The 20,177-nt window shown below is 42.5% G+C and overlaps 2 protein-coding genes across 2 annotated transcripts; both read right to left on the reverse strand.

The window, feature by feature from the left end:
- Positions 1 to 2,387: 2,387 nt before the first annotated feature.
- On the reverse strand, positions 2,388 to 6,510 carry LOC311342432 (extracellular calcium-sensing receptor-like; the record flags this gene model as incomplete). Its single annotated transcript, XM_084467264.1, has 7 exons — positions 2,388 to 2,816; positions 3,186 to 3,464; positions 3,737 to 3,810; positions 3,942 to 4,065; positions 4,152 to 4,382; positions 5,463 to 5,705; positions 6,253 to 6,510. 7 exons carry the CDS (start codon positions 6,508 to 6,510, stop codon positions 2,388 to 2,390), a joined length of 1,638 nt encoding a protein of 545 aa, XP_084323390.1.
- Positions 6,511 to 12,182: 5,672 nt separating this feature from the next.
- On the reverse strand, positions 12,183 to 19,313 carry LOC311342433 (extracellular calcium-sensing receptor-like; the record flags this gene model as incomplete). Its single annotated transcript, XM_084467265.1, has 10 exons — positions 12,183 to 12,611; positions 12,718 to 12,996; positions 13,141 to 13,193; positions 13,729 to 13,883; positions 14,556 to 14,626; positions 14,752 to 14,847; positions 14,991 to 15,233; positions 15,343 to 15,634; positions 17,473 to 17,613; positions 19,288 to 19,313. The coding sequence occupies 10 exons, from the start codon at positions 19,311 to 19,313 to the stop codon at positions 12,183 to 12,185; spliced, it is 1,785 nt and encodes a 594-aa protein (XP_084323391.1).
- Positions 19,314 to 20,177: the final 864 nt, after the last annotated feature.

The following is a 20,177-nucleotide window of genomic DNA, read 5'->3' on the forward strand; positions in this document are numbered from 1 at the left end:
ATTCCAAGTACGCGAGTACACGAGTACTGTCGTAAAACCCGGAAGTGTTCTCGATGCGTTCTCGATGAGGCCGTTCTACCGAGGATGCATCGGAGGTGACTCGTGTGGACTTGGGACCGTTAAATATCCCAGAATGCATCATCGAGTCCGCTGTTGTTCCAATTGCAGATGATGTTACTTCCAGTTTGGTCACTTCCTGCAATTAGGGTCTACTGGGAAGCATCAAAGAGGCAATGCCGTAAGTTGTTTAATTGTTAGAGGACATGTTTAGGATGATTTATTATGGTAGATTTAGTTTAAAAACTATGTTTGATGTGTGGTTTAAAATGGTTTGGATACAACTATGCACAATGTGATGTTTAGTCATAAATGGACACACAATATTTTTGTATTCTTTTATTTGCAGTTTTCAGTTTTCCTGTTGATGAGGAAGTGTGACAGTAAAAGGTCAAGCTATGACTTTCTTCATTGGCTACGGTTTAACTCTGTGTTAAGTCAGAGTTACAACACACTGCACGAGAACACTTCAACTCATAGCACTGTTGTGAACACACATTTTTATGTACCGTCCGTAATGTAGGTTTTCTTTATAATTTGCTCCTTGCAGCCCATGGCCCTTTTGAAGTGATAAGAAGATACAAGAAGTAGTGGTGGCTCGTTCGCGAACGACTCTTTAAAACGAACGAACCGACCTGATTCGCCGCTCTTGTTCGTCGTCGTTCGTCTCATTCGTTCTCCGAGACTCGACTTCCAGCTCCACCCACTAGTCGCTGAGTCGCGCTGAGTCGCGCTGACTCGCGAGTCGCGGTTCGTTCACTGACTGCATTTAGTGGTGAAGACTCAAGGACTGAGAAGTCACGAGAGCCAGATGGCCAACAACATCCCGATTCTGAACATGAAGCGCTCCTCAGCTAAAAGGAACTTAGTTAATGTTGTGTTGATTGATTACTGTTTGCACCATTGCACAATCATGATTCGTTTGAGAATGAGAACGAGGGAGGAGTTGAGTCTGACCGACTCGGCTGAGAACGTGCATTCGCGATTCGTTTAAACGAGAACGAGGAAGGAGCCGAGTCTGACCGACTCAGTGACTGAGAATCATGATTCACCGCTACCGGAAATGCGAACGAACGAACGAATGAACGAACGAACGACTCTTCTTGGAGAACTGACCGACGCAAACTGATTCATTCAAACAAATCATGAAATCCACAACTAGCAAGAAGGTCCTGAAAGCATACAATCAGGGCTTGAAATTGTCGGCTGTCGTGTTGTTTTTTTCAAGTGTGGTTAAAAAAATATTGCCTGTCTCTCACTCTGTCTATCTCTTTCTCATGCTCTCTCCCTCCCTCTCTTTTTCTCACACTCTTTGTCACACTGTCTCTCTCGCTCTCTCCCTCCCTCACTTTCTTGTGCTGTCTCTCTCACTCTGTCTTTCTCTTTTTCTCACACTCTGGTTGAACCCCCTCTTTCTTTCTCTGTTTATTTGATATACCATTTTATACATTCTGTTGTCATTCTAGTTTGATCATCTTTTTTGGTCATCATCAGATCATCAGTTTAACCATCAGTGGTCAGTGTTCCAGTAGAAAACAAAAAGCTATTGGAGAGTTCTTTCTGAGTTTTTTGACTTTATAAATAAAGTATTTTCATCCCCCCTCCCAGTGTGTGCTTAGATCATTCATTTCCAGTGTGAGAGACCCACTGTAAAATATTTGCTATTGTTAATAAATGTTATAAGAAATATTTGTAAATAACTATTAATAATTACTGTTCCAACTTTATTATAAGGGTCCCCCATACTAATAGTTATATATTACTAATATATTAATTAAGCTTCACCAACTTTATTATAAGGGTCCCCCATACTGATAGTTATATATTACTAATATATTAATTAAGCTTAACCAACTTTATTATAAGGGTCCCCCATACTGATAGTTATATATTACTAATATATTAATTAAGCTTAACCAACTTTATTGTAAGGGTCCTATGAGGAGTGGTTCATATTGAGATAGGCAGAAGCACAGTTTAATAACAATTAGTTAAATAATAATATGTCATTAACTTTTAGATTAACATATAATTTGTAAATAAACATTTAACATTTAAATGATGTAAGAAATAACTGTTAATTAGTGCCAAAAAGACATTTAGTTAACTATTAACAAATATTAATACAATATTAGTTAATAGATTGTTTTCTATTTGTTAAAACATTAACATATCAACGTATGCAAACAACTAATATTTAATTAATGATGAAAAAACTATTAACTTGTGCCAAATAGATATTTTAGAAACAATTAACAAATAAGGGTTAGGTAATGACTAGTTTGCTATTTATTATGGCACCTTATTATAAAGTGTTACCAGGTATCCTTCTATCTGGCCATCAGGTGTTTCTTGGTGTTTCTTTCAGGCCTTAGAAGGAGGATAAAGCACTTTGGAGCGAAGATGCACAGCAGCAGGCCATAACTAGAAGCCAGGATGGCAAAGATCTCCACAGCCACAGTGTACTTCCCTGGAGAGCTGATGTAGGCTGGGACGAAGGCCACCCAGACAGCACAGAAGATCAGCATGCTGAAGGTGATGAGCTTGGCCTCATTGAAGTTATCAGGAAGTTTCCTAGCCAAGAATGCGAGTAGGAGACAGAGGCAGGCTAGGAAGCCAATGTAGCCCAGCACAAGAGCAAAGCCCACCACAGAGCCCACGTCACACTCAAGGACTATCTTGGGTCCTCGATTCTCCCGAACACCTCTCTCTGCAGGCTGTGGTGGGGCCAGGACCAGCCACAGTACACATATCAACACCTATTGGTCAGGAATTGGAAGACAATGTAAATGGTAATGGACTGCATTTACATAGCGCTTTTCTAACCAGTAGCCACTCAAAGTGTTTTAGATTTCCTAATGTTTCCTAACGTTCACCTATTCATGCACAATTCACACACCAAGAAAGCCAGATCATCGGAGCAGTAAGGGTTAGGTGCCTTTCTCAGCTCGACACCCTAAACTCGCTATGAGGAGCTGGGATCGAACTAGCAAACTTCCGGTTACCAGACAATCCGCTCTACCTCCTGAGCTAAATGCCGCCCCCCAACAATGGGTTCAGGAATAACTGTTTATGCATTTAAAATAAAAAAAAGATCTTCATGAATATGACTTTAGCAACAGAATTACCTGAACCAGGGTGCAGAAAGAGATGCCGAGTCTTTGTTGGGCAGGACCAAAGTAGCGCATGAGGTTTTCACCGGGTAGGGTGGAGCGAAAGGCCACCAGGACCACCACTGTACGGCTGAGCAGGCAGGAGATGCACAGCACAAAGCTGATCCCAAACAGGGTGTGTCTAAGGGCACAGGACCATGCCACCGGGCGTCCAATGAAGGCCAGGGCACACAGGAAGCACAGCTTCAGCGACACCAGGAGCATGAAGCTGACTTCAGAGTTGTTTGCTCGTACCTTAAGCAAGGAAAGAGAGGAGTGTCACACCAGTCAAATGTTGTACACATCTAAATGAATGAGCATTGTATGTCAAAATAGTTTTATGTTGCACCCGTTGTATTTAAATAAGTCAAGGCAGTTATATGGAAGGCACTATAACTAGAATTTACCAATGGTGTGTTTCGATAATATAAGAACGTTGTCAAGGTGGTAGCAGTCAGTATAGCCCCAGCAACAGAAACAATTGAGAGTATTATACCCATGATGTCATTATGAGATAGAAAGTCAACCTGCTGGGGCAGGCAGATTGTGTTATCTGAATCTGACCAAAATCTTGCCGGACACCTAATGCAATCAACCGATCCTAGATGTGGGGGAGATGTAGAAAGTACAATTATAAATTACAAATATATAATTCATGGAAGAGCTTTTTTTAACAAGGTGCATGAGGAAAATGATACAACCAGCACAGTGTGCATTGTCTCTCTGCAGTACCCGTTTCATTGCTGATTTCCCCCCCGGGACAATGCACACAGTCAAAACAGCACTCTGGTCTGCCTTTCTGCACAGCTTTCCTTGTACCAGCAGGACAAGGAGTGCTGCATATAGATACAGGTACCTACATTTTAAAAGGCATAAATAAATGCCCATTATACATTTCAACGTTCAGTATCAATGTTCAAATTAAAAAAAAAAAAGACACACCCTATCTTCCTGTCCTCCACCCCAGATAATCCTGTCCATGTTGATGTGAAACTGGCCACCTGAGCCTTCGGAGGACACAAAATAGCCGATGTTGATAAACTCCACTTTTCCCTGAGGTGTCATTTGCCAGTTCAGAATGTCAAATGAGGCAGGCGGGTCTCCGTTTTCATCAAAGTATAACTGTTCCCCTAATGGTGTGGTGAAGTTGACACGTTCGATATACTGAGAAAGCTGGAGAAGGTTAGGTTATGGATATTTGGAAAATAGAGGATCAGGTGCGTGACTTGACTTATATGATCGGGATTATTTTACCTCAGAGGGATGAAAGTTCATGACATCAGGACACTGGCCATTGATTAAGAGTCTGCTTCCAGGCAAACAGGCCAGCATATCCTTGATAGCATGAGCAATAGCATACACAGCTTTATAAACATTGTAGGTTGCTCTCAATTGGGCCACATCCGCATAGATACTCTTCCCCAAAACTGGTAGTCGATGTCAAAAACACGTATGTAAAATGTAAACACAGGGCAGACTAAAGGAACCAATGTATTACATTGTGGCAGTGAACTCATGAAAATAGAGCAAGCTCTTCCAAGTACCTATCTCTTCTGATCCCAAACAGGGGTTTGAAGTTTTCTCTCTTCCTTTAATATTTAATGAGCATCCAAACACTGCTTCCCACAGTTCTGGCGTAAACGGGTCAGGATGAGGTGAGAGTTTGGTAGGATGTATGTGAGTGAGAAACGAGGCCAGGCCAGGGATATCAGCCTTACGCAGAGCGAATCCTAGTGTCCCAGCTAAAGAAGGCATGTTTTGAGGAACAGACACAGCAGCTAAGGTGACCCAGGCGTCATTAGCAAGCCACTGTTTATCTGTTATATTCTGACGAACCACCTCATCCATCAAGGCCTTGTGAAGACAGAGGGAAAGGGAATGTAACATATATCTTTCTTGTGTGCTTGATAGTGTCAGCTGTTTTCATTTTATCGCAGGTCAATTGTGTGAATTGCATAAATGTACCTTTGCATCCTGCCCGATGATAAATGTCACCACCACTTTAGCAGAGGACCTATTAATGGTCTCCACCATGCTTTTCAATTTCTCTTTTGCATAACCCTTATGTAAATAAAAAGGGGGAAATAAAAAGTGACAGAGAGAGAAAACGGCAATTAGAGACCAGAAGATACTAACCATTTACCAATTTGCCACAAAAAGTTGACAGGACGACCCCCGCAAGACTTGACAGCACACAGATGTCCAGCTGTTGCATTTGTGATCAGAATATCAAATTAAAGTATCCTCCTTTACCTTTGGAACCACTTGGTGGTAGGCAACACATACTCCAGTTCCCCGGAGCTCCTCCGTTAGTATCTGAATGGCAAACCTGCCAAAGTCATCGTCTGCAGAGACAAGGCCCACCCAGGACCAGCCTAACAGTTGCAACAACTTGGCCATTGCCCGGGCTTGCAAGGCATCACTGGGCATTGTGCGGAAGAATCGGGGGTACTTCACACTATTACTCAAGCACACGCATGAAGCCATATAACTCACCTAAGGGAATATGAAAAAACAGCAAGGAAACAAGAGAATGAAGCGAAGATGCGGAGGGTGTATAGCTTGTGATACAAGGGAAAGTGATCATTTAGGAAATAACATTTAAATGATTTGTGACAATGTTTGTTAAAGTAGAAATACAGCCTATAACACTTTGACATCAGTATAACACATCAATTGGTGATGTACAACGCACCCAAGGTCAAATATTTCACTGCCATTTCCAATTTGTCACTGGCTGCCATGTCAAGCTACATGCGATCTGCACTAGTTTGCTATTTGTCACCCCCTTTAAACATTCTGTTAATGGTACATTTATAAACTAAATCTATGAATCAATTGTATTATAACGTTATGTATAACAGGATTTATTGTTAATTTTGAAAGGTACACATCTCCAATATGCAACACAGGCGATCGTATTTTGACCGCCCCTTCGAAACAACAACTAAAGGAAAAGAGAGCTGGCCACTCTACTAGAGAGCTGAGAGAGCTAGGTCATTTTACCAGTTGTACTATTACTATGGTATTACATCGTCCTCACCATTGGTACATCAAACACCCCAAGGGTGTCTGCAATAACCATGGAGGAGGAGGACCTCGCATCCCCAATGATAACTGGGACAGCAGGGGCAGATTGGCATCCACCACCGGCTCTAGAAACCTGAAGGCTGGTCACCATGGTCAAGGCTGTGGAGAGCGTGGTGCTCTCAGCCAGGCAGGTGTCTGCTGCCAGGTAGCCCAGCGTCAGGTTGGGCAGGAGGTGAGGGTTACTGTTAATCTCCTCTACTGCAAAAACCATTGTGCGCAGCCAGCGGTATGCTCGCTGGTTAAAACTGGGTGGAAGAGAGGGAGAACAGCGTTTTGGGAAAGAAAGGAGAGACAGTTATAGGGAAATGTTGTGCAGACAACACATTCAACATCAACTAAATAATACAATTTGACTATTATACAAGTATTGAATCACATGTTGGAATATGACAGGATTACCCAGACATTTTTTAAACATGCTATCTTCATGATTTGGATGAATATGTATTGTCAGAAACATTTACATGGAATAGTCCACTTACACAGAGCATGTAGCATTTACTCTGATGCTATCAAACTCTGTCTCAGGCTGTGGTGCCCTCACATGCACAGGAAACAGACCTCCGATCACTATATCTCCTCTCTGATAAACACTTCCTGAAACGGGCCCTGCCATCAGCTTGCAGGGCCTCCCTTCTCCTGTGACCAACCCATGGAGGCCACCGAGAAACCAAAGCCAGGTGCAGACACACATTACTGGAGGGAAGAGGGCACCTCAGGGAATCACAAGAGAGAGGACAGTATAGAGGCAGGCAGACATGATCAGTACAAAAAGATGTGTGCTATTGTCAAAGCAAGCTAAATACTTGTAGATATAGATCTATTGTTTCATGTCAAACAAAAACACTATTTGCGCATAGGTAAAAATGTATTAAGGCTTAACCATCAGAATTTTTTGTCTAGAACAAAGATGTATCCTATACATTAGAGTACGACTTGAGTTTCCCAAACGTCATAATTATGTTGTAGCCATCCTAGGACCCATTTGTTCACCAGCCAAAATCCATGCTTGGTACGCAAATGACCAATTAAAAAATCCCTGCATTCGATAAAACATTATACCATCACCTGTTAAACACATCTGCCATCTAAATCAATTTAAACATTGCATTAGACACCCACTTTGCACAATGGATGGTCTATTGTTGCGGCGTCATTTCTTGTCATAGAGAGGAAGCAGGGAAGAAGAACCATCTTGTGATATAGGATGAATGCTGCCACACGAAAACAACAGAATCCTGGGCCGGGGGACTTATAATTATGGAGTAAATTGGTTTGTTATTGAATTAAGTTAGGGGGTAATTTCAGGTCGACAAAGTCATTGAGAAAAACCCATGTGACCTAATTGAAGTTGCCTTGGAGAATTGTTTGGAAATAGATGATGCAATTGTAATTGCATCATCTATCAATTGCATCAATTGCATCATCTATTTCCAAACAATTCTCCAAAGCTGAAGTCATGTAAGCAGAGGCAATGTGATGTTTTTTATTATCATAAATGTAGTGTTCAGGCTGTTTTCATACTTTATGTAAAGTGGTTATGAAACAATATGTCGTAGGACCATAGGGAATGGGAATGTCTTAAAGTTAGAAACATTTTTTTTTATTACTGTACCTATCTGTACCTTCACATAAAGGACATTCTGCCAAGATCAAAGCTAATTAGCTGTGATGGACTTAAATGTGAATAGATGTCACAAATTGATGTAGAGACGTTACAATAGAAGGATAAATAATAGTCCAGTGAGTAGTTGCAAGAGAAGGAGAGTGAGCTGTTTTCAGTATTAACATGAGAGCGAATCAGACTACCTCTTAGTATACTAGTTGAGTATTCTATACTAGTATGCTACCTTCTTTTGAGTCTGGCACGATTAAGGCTCATATAGGCATAACCCTGTGTCTTCATTAAGGTCAACTGTACTTTTTTCAAAGTTGCTCTTGCCACGGGGGAAGTGATTGGTTCTGTCCTTTCACTGATAAGACCCCCAGGGACACGGGCCTGGCAGCAAGAGCATTTTCAAACTGACAATAATGATTGATGGGTATTTGAGCAACTATGATGACACCTTGTCTTGGATATGGGGGAAAGTGTAATCCCAGAACTGCACCCGAATCTGCTCTTACTTTGACACTGATTGCATTTGCATTGAGTTGAGTCTTGAGTTGTCTGACTAATGAGCAATCAACACAAAAAGGGTTGTTTTTTATTCCTACAGCTATATTCTTTGGAAATGTAGTTGTGCAGCACTTGAGGGACGTGTTCTGGGGAAGTGCATACCTTCATGGTTCACAAAATCATTTTGTCCGTACCTTTGGGTAAAAGCAGGTGCTAAATGAATTGATTTAAATCAACCAGTAAGTGGTGTATGATGTAATGAAATGCATTTCTAACAGGGCCCCAAATGGTTCACTGCTATTGTTGTATTACTACTATGTCTCCTTGTATGGCATGGCTGATCCCTGATCTCATGATCTCATACTGCTGGTCACTCATAAACCAGCAGTATGAGATCATTTGAGAGTTAAGCAACTCTCCTTGATCAGGAAGAGAATGATTGGGGGGCTGGCACATTAATGTAATCACAAAACCATTTAAACATGCTTTAACTTGTTTTATTATGTAGGTAGAATGCATTGGTACCTGCAATCTTATCTATTAATGAATAGTAAAAATAGGATAGGATGTCAATTAGTCACCTATTTACACTTGCTATATTTGACCACTGGATGGTGATAGTGTGCTACAAAATTTGCCTTCTTCATATTGCTTTAAGATTTATGACCAACATGAATGATGCACACACACACACGCGCACGCACACGCACACTCACATGCACACTCACACACACACACACACACACACACACACACACACACACACACACACACACACACACACACACACACACACCTTATAGAGTTTGATCATTTGGATATGACCAGATAGACTGCTGAGGTATGCTGTGGGAAAATCTAAGCTGTCATTGGTAAATTAAATCTCCTCTCTTCTATACTCTGAAGGCCTTTCACATTCCAGAACTATGTGGGATGGTTCCCTATAATAACAAACCTCAACCGAAATATCAGCATTCTCTTTTTTTGGCAGTCCACAGCCTTCACTAAAATAATATCGAGCGTCCAGCAGAGATGTTATCTCTTGTTCTTGTTCTGAGCAGAGAAATAAAATGCTAGATAAAACGGCAGATAAAATGGTTTTCCCAGGGCATCCCTAGTCCCCTAGAAATGAATTGAGACGGCGAGGAGACCGCAAGCAGGCAAACAATGTTAGATGTCAAAAAGGAAAAGAAAGAAATTACAAAATGCATTGGTAGCGCAGCAAATATAAATCGATCATACTTCATTCTCCATACTCCATACTATAAGTAATATTCAACTGCAAGGCTAAATTCTGTTTTATTGATAGATTGATTGTATTCGTAATGGTCTTGTTGAAACTATCCCTCCAGGGTCACCCTTGTCCTTTCTTCACTGGATGAAAACAAGAGCTTTGTTCCCTTCTGGTGCTACTTACATGTTATGTTAATGTCAAAACCAATCAAGTGTAAAACAATCCATCTTGGCTTCATTGGTTATCACTGTGTGAAAAGGCTTTGTAAATAGATAGAAAACAATGTATTCATTTCCGAAGGGAAATTCAGCCGAAGTGGACAGAACACTTCAGATAAAGACCAAATAGGATTAAATTAGATAGATAGATACTTTTATTGATCCCCAAGGGGAAATTCAAGATTAACATGTATTCTCAGTCTGTTAACAGATAAGTACCAATAGGATAAATGGGTGAAAACTGTTGGATCACTAAAGTAACATCTAAAGTAAAGCAATACTTGAATACTTTTTTGTTCAGGTCTGCAGAAATGGGAGGTTTAGCCTTATATAGCATGAATATAATGGAAGGGGGTATTGTCATGCTGGATGACACAACATTATGGATTATCTGGCTAGTACAAGGAGTCATTTCAAGTTATTTTGAATCATACCACAACAAATACACAAACTTTCCAACGCCACAAAAAAACCTGGCAGGCTTATTTTTTCTTTTGTCCGGTTTTCTGAGATTAAATCCCTTGGGCTTGTTTGTTCCCTGCATCCTTCCTTGTTCCTTCCTTGTCCTCAATCAATCATTTTCGTAATTATTCTTGAAGATTGAATGTCATGGAGGAGTCCGAAATCCAGGAAACTAGAGGACAAGGAAAACCTTTCCACAATAGGTCCTTTCACTTGCTTGGGTTCTTTATTACAAGATCCCAGGAGCCCTGAAAAACTACAACAGTAATGAAGCAATAATGAAAGCTTGGCCAGAGATAACGTTTGTGTTTGTGTGTGTGTCGGTTTCGGTGTGTGTGTGTGTGTGTGTGTGTGTGTGTGCGTCGTTCGGTGTGTGTGTGTGTGTGTGTGTGTGTGTGCGTGTGTATGTGTGTGTGTGTGTAAAGTTATGAGCTAACAATGATTGAAGCAAAGGTTAGACAAAAGAGAATGTTTTGAGCCAAAGGTTGACAATTATGTTTTGCTTCATTTATTCATCGCTCAGGCCTTATTTTCCGGACAACAGCCATGCTTGCTGAGTCTGAATTGTATTGGAAGAGGCTGCTTAGAGCTGTGATCAAGAACTGTGGTTGGTGCCTGTCAATGGCAGTTTGGTATATTCCAGAGGAGATGGAGACTGGCTGCCTATAGGAACCGCCATGGGAACAGGCTGATGATGCGGTCAGCTGCAAACACAGGGATTTGCAAGATGGTTCAAAAGGTCACAGTGCATTACTTGTTATTGGTTTTGAAGCAGGAAAACATCTGGTGACTCAAGACAAGCTGGGAAATCAACCAATCTTTGTGTAATTGTCAGTGTAACAATGATGCAAATATTGATTATCTAGCAGCTTATTGTGCATGTATAGGTGCTTGCTTATCAGGTCTATATAGGTCAGGTCTATATAAGTAAGGCCTATGATTGTATTCCCCAAGCAATTCTGTGAAAGATACTGCAGGATTGGGTATTTGTCTACTCAGAAGAAAAGCGTTGTTTATATTCTGAGCATAGAAGCTTGCCTTTATTACAACCAGGTGAAAAGTTAACCTTGTCTCCCCTTCCTGTTCGTGACATTGATTGAAATTACATACATGCTATGTATTTCGGGGTGTTGGAACAGCACCATATCTGCCTTTTGTGGACACTGTAAAGACACCCAAAATTCTCACTTTAATAAAAAAGACATTACATTTATGGGGAAACATCTCTATCCAATGTGAGTATGGTGGTGGGGATAAAACGTCTGGAATCACCCACATATCCCCCAAGATCCAATTTCCACTGGACTGTTCTTTTGGCCTCGTGCCTGTGGTCAACTTTAAATATATTAATATATTAGGGATTACTGTACCGACGGCGATATATTGTTTCTCCTTCTTCTGGGAAATGTGCTTATTGTAAGCTACTTTGGATAAAAGCAGAATTAAGAATTTAAATGTTGTATGTTCTTATTTCTACTTCTTTAACAAAGATGATACAGCTTGATTTGGTCCTATTTGCAATTGACACGAGGGGAAAATAATCTCATTCTGGCGATAAATTAATGTTTGCAGAACTGCTTACACTGTTAATTATATTTTGATTTAGTCATGCCATAACTTTCTTAAGAACATTTCCGGTATGCATGAGAAACAAAAACAACCATAGTTCTTTATTGATCCCATATGGGAAATTACATTTGTGGGACAAACTCATTTATACACATTTTTATACATGCAACATATCAGTTGAATCAACTTTAAACCTAAACCCAACCCTTAACATAACCATGACTTTTTCGGGATACAATTTATAAATGTAATTTAAAATAATTTTCATGTTTCTTTTTTGGTATTCATCTGGCCATCAGGTGTTTCTTGGTGTTTCTTTCAGGCCTTAGAAGGAGGATAAAGCACTTGGGAGCGAAGATGCACAGCAGCAGGCCATAACTAGAAGCCAGGATGGCAAAGATCTCCACAGCCACAGTGTACTTCCCTGGAGAGCTGATGTAGGCTGGGACAAAGGCCACCCAGACAGCACAGAAGATCAGCATGCTGAAGGTGATGAGCTTGGCCTCATTGAAGTTATCAGGAAGTTTCCTAGCCAAGAATGCGAGTAGGAGACAGAGGCAGGCTAGGAAGCCAATGTAGCCCAGCACAAGAGCAAAGCCCACCACAGAGCCCACGTCACACTCAAGGACTATCTTGGGTCCGCGATTCTCGCGAACACCTCTCTCTGCAGGCTGTGGTGGGGCCAGGACCAGCCACAGTACACATATCAACACCTATTGGTCAGGAATTGGAAGACGACTGGAGAGGGTCATGACGACAATGGTTAAGAAAGGTGTTACATCATGTAGATCTATATGAACAAACGCTGACATGATTTACCTGAACCAGGGTGCAGAAAGAGATGCCGAGTCTTTGTTGGGCAGGACCAAAGTAGCGCATGAGGTTTTCACCAGGTAGGGTGGAGCGAAAGGCCACCAGGACCACCACTGTACGGCTGAGCAGGCAGGAGATGCACAGCACAAAGCTGATCCCAAACAGGGTGTGTCTAAGGGCACAGGACCATGCCACCGGGCGTCCAATGAAGGCCAGGGCACACAGGAAGCACAGCTTCAGTGACACCAGGAGCATGAAGCTGACTTCAGAGTTGTTCGCTCGTACCTTAAGCAAGGACACAGATGGATTATTGTAAGGTGCGCTACCTAGTTGTATGCATCACTTTATAAGATTACATTTCTGTACACTAGAGATTTGTGAAGTATTGTAGTATTGTAAGGAAGCATTATTGGATAGTTCACTCCTTACTAATGGCGTGTGGCGGAAATAGAAGAAGGTAGTGAAGGTGGCAGCAGACAATGCTGCCCCAGCAACAGAAATGATTGAGAGGATTATACCCATGATATCATTATAGGATAGAAAGTCAACCTGCTGGGGAAGGCAGACTGTACGATCTGAATTGGACCAAAATCTCTCAAGACACCTAATGCAATCAGTTGATCCTAGAGGTGGGGGAGAGGTAGAAGGTACAATTATACGTGATAAGGTACCTTGAAGAGTCGTGAAAGAAGGGACATTGTCAAAGCAGTACTGTGTGGGTTGTCTCTCTGCAGTACCTGTTTCATTACTGATTTCCCCCCCGGGACAATGCACACAGTCAAAACAGCACTGTGGTCTGCCTTTCTGCACAGCCTTTCTTGTCCCAGCAGGACAAGGTGTGCTGCATATAGACACAGGAACCTACATTTTGAAAAAGGACAGTCTCTCATCATATGACACTATGTACATTTACCTTCCGACGTTCAAATCAGTTAAGAGTAAAACATTTCAGCACACACACCTTGTCTCCCTGTCCTCCACCCCAGATAACCCTGCCCATGTTGATGTGAAACTGACCACCTGAGCCTTCTGAGGACACAAAATGTCCGACGTTGACAAACTCAACTTTTCCCTGAGGTGTCACGTGCCAGTTCAGAATGTCGTATGAGGCAGGTGGGTCTCCGTTTTCATCAAAGTATAACTGCTCCCCCAATGATGTGGTGAAGTTGACCCTTTGCAGATAGAGAGAAAGCTGACAAAGAATTTCACTTTCATAATTTCAGTTCCATTTAAAGAATATGATACTATCCTTTCAGTGGTAAATGTTAAATCCAAAACAATGAATGTACATGTTTCATCATCTAACATGTAAAACGTGAGGTACCTCAGAGGGGTGAAGCTTCCTGACATCAGGACACTGGCCATTAGTTAAGGGACCCCTTCCAGGCGAACAGGCCAGCATATCCTGGATAGCATGGGCAATAGCATACACAGCCTTATAGACTTTGTAGGTGGCTCTGAGCTGGGACACATCTGCGTACGTACTCTCCCCCACAGCTAAGGAAAGATTATACAATCGATGTAAAAGAAACACGGGCAGAGAAGGAGAAAAAAACAATTACACATTTTTTCACATTTTTACACTTTATTTCAATTGTTTGAGCGTACCTATCTCTTCAGAACCCGAACAGGGTTTTTCTGAAGTACCAAATGTAACTCTCAGTGAGCATCCAAACAGTGCCTCCCACAGCTGTTGCTTGAACGGGTCAGGGTCGAGAGAGAATGTAGGAGGGTGTATTTGAGTCAGAAAAGACCCTAGGTTAGGGATGTCCGCCTTACGCAGAGCAAACCCCAGGGTTCCGGCTAAAGAGGGTATGTTTTGAGGAACAGACAGGGAAGCATACGTGACCCAGGCATCGTTAGCGAGCCACTGTTTATCAGTTATGTTCTGGCGAACCACCTCTTCCAGCAAGGCCTGAAGACAGAGAGAAAGAGACCTGTCATGCTCGTCAATGTGTCCGTGCAACTCATTTGTGTGTGTGTACTAGTCTAACCTCTAAAAAACCATAAGATTGTATCTACATAGTTCTATACATTCACCTTGGCATCCTGATCAATGATAAAGGTCACCACCACCTTTGCAGAGGATTTCTTGATAGTCTCAACCATTTCTCTCATTTCCTCATTTCGGTACCCCTTGGATAAAAAACATCATGAGTCAGAGAGAAATACGTTCTGCAAAAGCCTTAATAAGAGGCGTTTGGTTGGTGTCACACGTATAGGGACTCTAAGCTTGGACTCAGTGGTAACCGACAGTGAAAACAGCAGCAGGCCTTTACCCTTGGAACCACTTTGTGGTAGGCAACACATACTCCAGTTCCCCGGAGCTCCTCCATTAGTATCTGAATGGCAAACCGGCCATAATCATCGTCTGCAGAGACAAGGCCCACCCAGGACCAGCCTAACAGTTGCAACAACTTGGCCATTGCCCGGGCTTGCAAGGCATCGCTGGGCATTGTGCGGAAGAAGCGCGGGTACTTCAGACTATTACTCAAGCACACACAAGACGCCAAGTAGCTCACCTGAGGGGAAAAAACAAAAGCAGAGAGAGGTTTAACCATGGAGATTATCGGAGCTTACTACTTATTCTAAAACTCCTCATTATGGTAATGTTATCATAGTTCCCATTACCATTGGTATATCAAACACCCCGAGAGTGTCTGCAATAACCATGGAGGAGGAGGACCTCACATCCCCAATGATAACTGGGACAGCAGGGGCAGATTGGCATCCACCACCGGCTCTAGAAACCTGAAGGCCGGTCACCATGGTCAAGGCTGTGGAGAGCGTGGTGCTCTCAGCCAGGCAGGTGTCTGCTGCCAGGTAGCCCAGCGTCAGGTTGGGCAGGAGGTGAGGGTTACTGTTAATCTCCTCTACTGCAAAAACCATTGTGCGCAGCCAGCGGTATGCTCGCTGGTTAAAACTGAAGACAGGAAGGACAAAAGGACAGTTGGATTGGAAATAATATGAGACATAATAAACACAAAGAAACAGGGAAAAAGTGAGGTAGGTAGATTATTCAAGGAAACATGTGACTTTTTCCCCCTTGATTTTAATCTTTAGGTTTCCACTTACAGAGAACACGTTCCGTTTACCCGGACGTCCCGAAAGTCCATCTCAGGCTGTGGTGCCCTCACGTGCACAGGAAACAGACCTCCGATCACTATATCTCCTTTCTGATAAACACTTCCTGAAACAGGCCCTGCCATCAGCTCACAGGGCCCCCCTTCTCCTGTGACCAACCCATGGAGGCCACCGAGAAACCAAAGCCAGGTGCAGACACACATTACTGGAGGGAAGAGGGCACCTCAGGGAACCACAAGAGAGAGGACAGTATAGAGGCAGGCAGACACGATCAGTTCAAAGGGTCAACATTTCAGAATACATCTGCATCCAACCATCATGTTTCCTTGATTGGAAATAAGACATTCAGATTATTGAGTCATTGAAAAATAACCAAAACATTTGTAAAACTAAGACTCCATGTGTTTGAGGTTTAAGGTCTGAGTTCTGTATTCTGTTACCTGGTCGGAATGTAAACATATACATAACGATCTACATCAATGTGAAATTTTGTATTAAGAAAAGAGACCCACTTTGCCCCCTGGATTGGCGGTATGTGTGGCAGAGAGACTTGCCCTACCACAGAGAGGAAAGCAGAAAGAAGAACTGCCCTCTGATATAGCGAAAATTTTTCCTTTGGATAACAGCCACTTGGGAGGGGATTTGTCCTCTGATTAAAACTGAGGAAGATTACTTTGTTTTTTTGCGTCAAGCACATTGCAAGAGAGCAATTTAAGGTACACAAAGCAATTGAGTAAAACCCAAGAGGACTAATTTAGATTGCTGGGGACAATCTTTTTCAAAATAGATGATGCAATTATATTTTCCCTTCAGTGTTTATGTCAGCTGCAATTATTTCATAAATAAATAATTTGTTATTAAAGTGCAATCAAGCCAGAACAACCAATAATTTCACCAAAAGTTTTCAACATCACTGGTATAAAATCCTGGACATTTATGTGTAGACGCCATGTAATTAGCACAATCAAACAATCACTTTGACCCTCATTTTCATATCATAGAAAACCCACTCCAAACGAGGTGTGTGTGTGTGTGTGTGTGTGTGTGTGTGTGTGCCAGTTGCCTACTGAGTAGGGCGTATGTATTAGAGAGCCCTATTAAAGATGAGAGAAGGGTTAAAGAATGAAGAGGGGGAGAGCTGTCATTTCCAGGAGTACCCTGTCATGTCCCTTATTTAATCAGTGAGTGTTCATCCAATTATACGTTGAGTGTTCCTTCTTGGTCCTCCTCGTGTCCTCTCCTCCTTCCTCTTCCTGTGCCCTCCGCCCTCCCCACCTGATCCCTCTCAAGATCTATCCTTTGATTTCAGACTTTATTTGGACCCTCGGGCCTGAGGTAGTAAAAGTCGTTTTTGCTGTGATTTGCAGTGATTGCATGTGAGGCGTGGTTTGCCTTTTTACTTTTAACCGTTTGGCCTCTCATTCCTAGTTTGGTCTTGCCCTCCGCTTGAGTATGAAGGTGACGCTTCAGCTTTACTATCTGCACTCACACTACGTCTCCCTCTCAAAAAGGTAGTTTTCATCACATATTGTTTGCAAAAAAGAATGGCATCCATTTATTTGTCATTCCTTGTACATTTTCTGAGGGTAGGAATGCTTTCTTCCTGGTGTCTTTACTCTACAGACATGAATATGTTTGTGTGTGTGTATCAATGTTTGAGATGAATGTGACATTGACCTTGTGTTTGGACAGAGATGGATGGAGCTGGCTGGAGTTCCAGGACCCTCCAGCGAGTGGTGAGCAGCCAGCCCCAGCTGTGCATCATCCCCTGAGGGGAAGCATTCCGACAGAACTCCACGAACCTCGCACATCTGGGACCTGATCCACAGAGAATGGGGATTTTGACAGGAATTGTATCCCTCTCAATCCATAAAATGGAGATTTGTGTGTACAGTGCCCGGTTTGGTGAACGCATACGGTAGGGTTTTTTAGTACGGACCCCACGACAGCCGGGGATAGATCCAAACACCTCATTCGGTATGAATCAACCTCATCAGCAGCAGGGAGGTGTTGCACCGTACCAGCCACAAGAAGCGGGAGCCTAGCACAGAAAGCTCTAGCTTGTACATAGATAAGTAAGATGCCAGAGTTCCCATCAGCAGCCGTGCGCATCCTTTAATGGGTGAATTTCAATGAGTGCGCTGTGGCCAGCCAACTCAGCTGTTTACCACCCTAACCCACACACTCGCTGCCGGTCCGCCAGAATTCACCCATGAGTTCTTTTGCGTTCTGCTGAAGCCGGGGATTGCTTACGGGCTGAATTGCATTCCTCTCATTTGTCCTCAATTTTGCAGGAGAAAATCGATTGCAATATGGGTTTAAAGTAAATGGAGTTGGATTTTTGTTGAACGCTGTTTGAAATAAAGCCGACAGTGTTCCAGTGTGTTTGGCCTATCTGAATGTTGGCTCGTGCGTTGGTGGGGTACAATGGTCTAGCGGCCTAGTGGGTTTCAGGAAATTCTGAAACTTGCTTTGGAATAAAGTGTCTGCTAAATGACAATCGTAATTCATTTTTTCTTTCTCTTTTTCTTTTTTAAAAAGTTCTGTGCTTCAAACAGGCCTATTAGATAACATGGTTCTATGCCTGTGATAAAAGAAGCCTAGATATGTTGTTTGTTATATGTTGTTATATGCTCTCCATACCAGGGTGTGTGCAGTTCATACTGTATATGCTCTCATATTGAAATGAAAAGCCTAAACAGAAAAATGTTTGTTACACTGAATATCAATGATTAGGACTGCATCGACTTTTTGACAAAATCTTTAGAAAAGCATCTGTCTTAATGACAACAATTATACTTCTGTGTTATTTGCTGCCAGGCAGCATCTTAAAGTTGCTTTGCAGATTCAAGCTCTAAATATGATCGGAAATGTGACACATTTATAATGCATTCCTTTACAGAATCCTGTTGGGTGATTTTTCCACCGTAAGCCTTGTGTGGGGCCGAAGGTTTTAAAGACTGCAATATGAACATAACGACTATATACAGAACTTCAAATGAAAAGATACACACACACACAAACACAAAACACCATCATAAAACAAATATATATGAACACTTAAGAAACACTGGTTCGTACATAAAAACATACACAGACTAACTGCAAAAATAAGCACACTTCTTTTTATGGATTCCGAGAAATGCGGAGTGCAGGGTTTTAGAACAGGTAATATTCTTTGTGTGTTTATACAACTCAAGCTGCTGGCTTAATTTAAAGCGGCCCCCCCTCCAAAGTAGATCAAAGTATTTCGCCAGTGTTTCCATTCCTACAAAAAATTCACACTAACAAGGTTGATAATGAGAAGGGGGGAGGGGTTCCCCAGCTCTAATGGGTCATTAGTCAGGTAATCCACATGGCATCGTGCCCAGAGACCCCCGGGCTCTGACATCGTTCTCCGCTTCCACAATTCCGATCACGTGTCGACTAGCCCGCCGTTCCTTCCTCCCTGCCGGAATGCTTGGCCGCTTGTGAGAATGTCCACTGGCTGACATTCCCCAAGACAACAGATGTTCCATCCTGATACACACACACACACACACACACACACACACACACACACACACACACACACACACACACACACACACACACACACACACACACAGGGATGCACACACACACACACACACACACACACACAGGGATGCACACACACACACACACACAGACCCAGTACACCAGCAGCCCACTCTTGTCTGGTGGGTTCCAGGATCTGCGAACAGAACGGTTCTAGTTCCCAAGGAGGTGTGGCTCTCACAGATACAGGCCGTCTCTATCCCTTAGCTTCCTAACCAAGGGAGACATGTCGTCATGTTGGGACTGACCGCCCAGTGTGTGTGAGTGGTCATTGCTTGTAGCTGGGATGGACTGAGTTGCACGGAGTTGTGGAGATTAACCACACCGGTAAAAGTGGAATCCAGGAATTTGACAATTGGTTTAAACTAGGCAGAAGAAACCAACTAACTTCAGGTAACATCCAATCATGAACATTGTTGACAGAAACAAATCCTTTCATGTTATAGTTTTCCTTTAGTCTTATCCAACTAACTTCAGTACAAATGCCCTTGCACCTTCCCTAATCATCCAGATGATGTCGCTGTTTTACATACAGCAATGGATGTGTTAACACAACACACACTCAAACGGCTGCTTTATAATCTAAGAATTCTGTTTCATTGAAGTCGACGACCTCAACCAAACAAAGCAATACTCAGCAAGTTGCAGAATGTGTGTGTGTGTGTGTGTGTGTGTGTGTGTGTGTGTGTGTGTGTGTGTGTGTGTGTGTGTGTGTGTGTGCATGTGTGCGTGTGTGTGTGCGTGTGCGTGTGCGTGTGTGTGTGACTTGCAGTGCGTTTTAAGCTGTCTGTCTCCTTGTAACC

The sequence above is a fragment of the Micromesistius poutassou genome (genome assembly GCF_964030765.1).
Source record: "Micromesistius poutassou genome assembly, chromosome: 4".
NCBI lineage: Eukaryota > Metazoa > Chordata > Actinopteri > Gadiformes > Gadidae > Micromesistius > Micromesistius poutassou.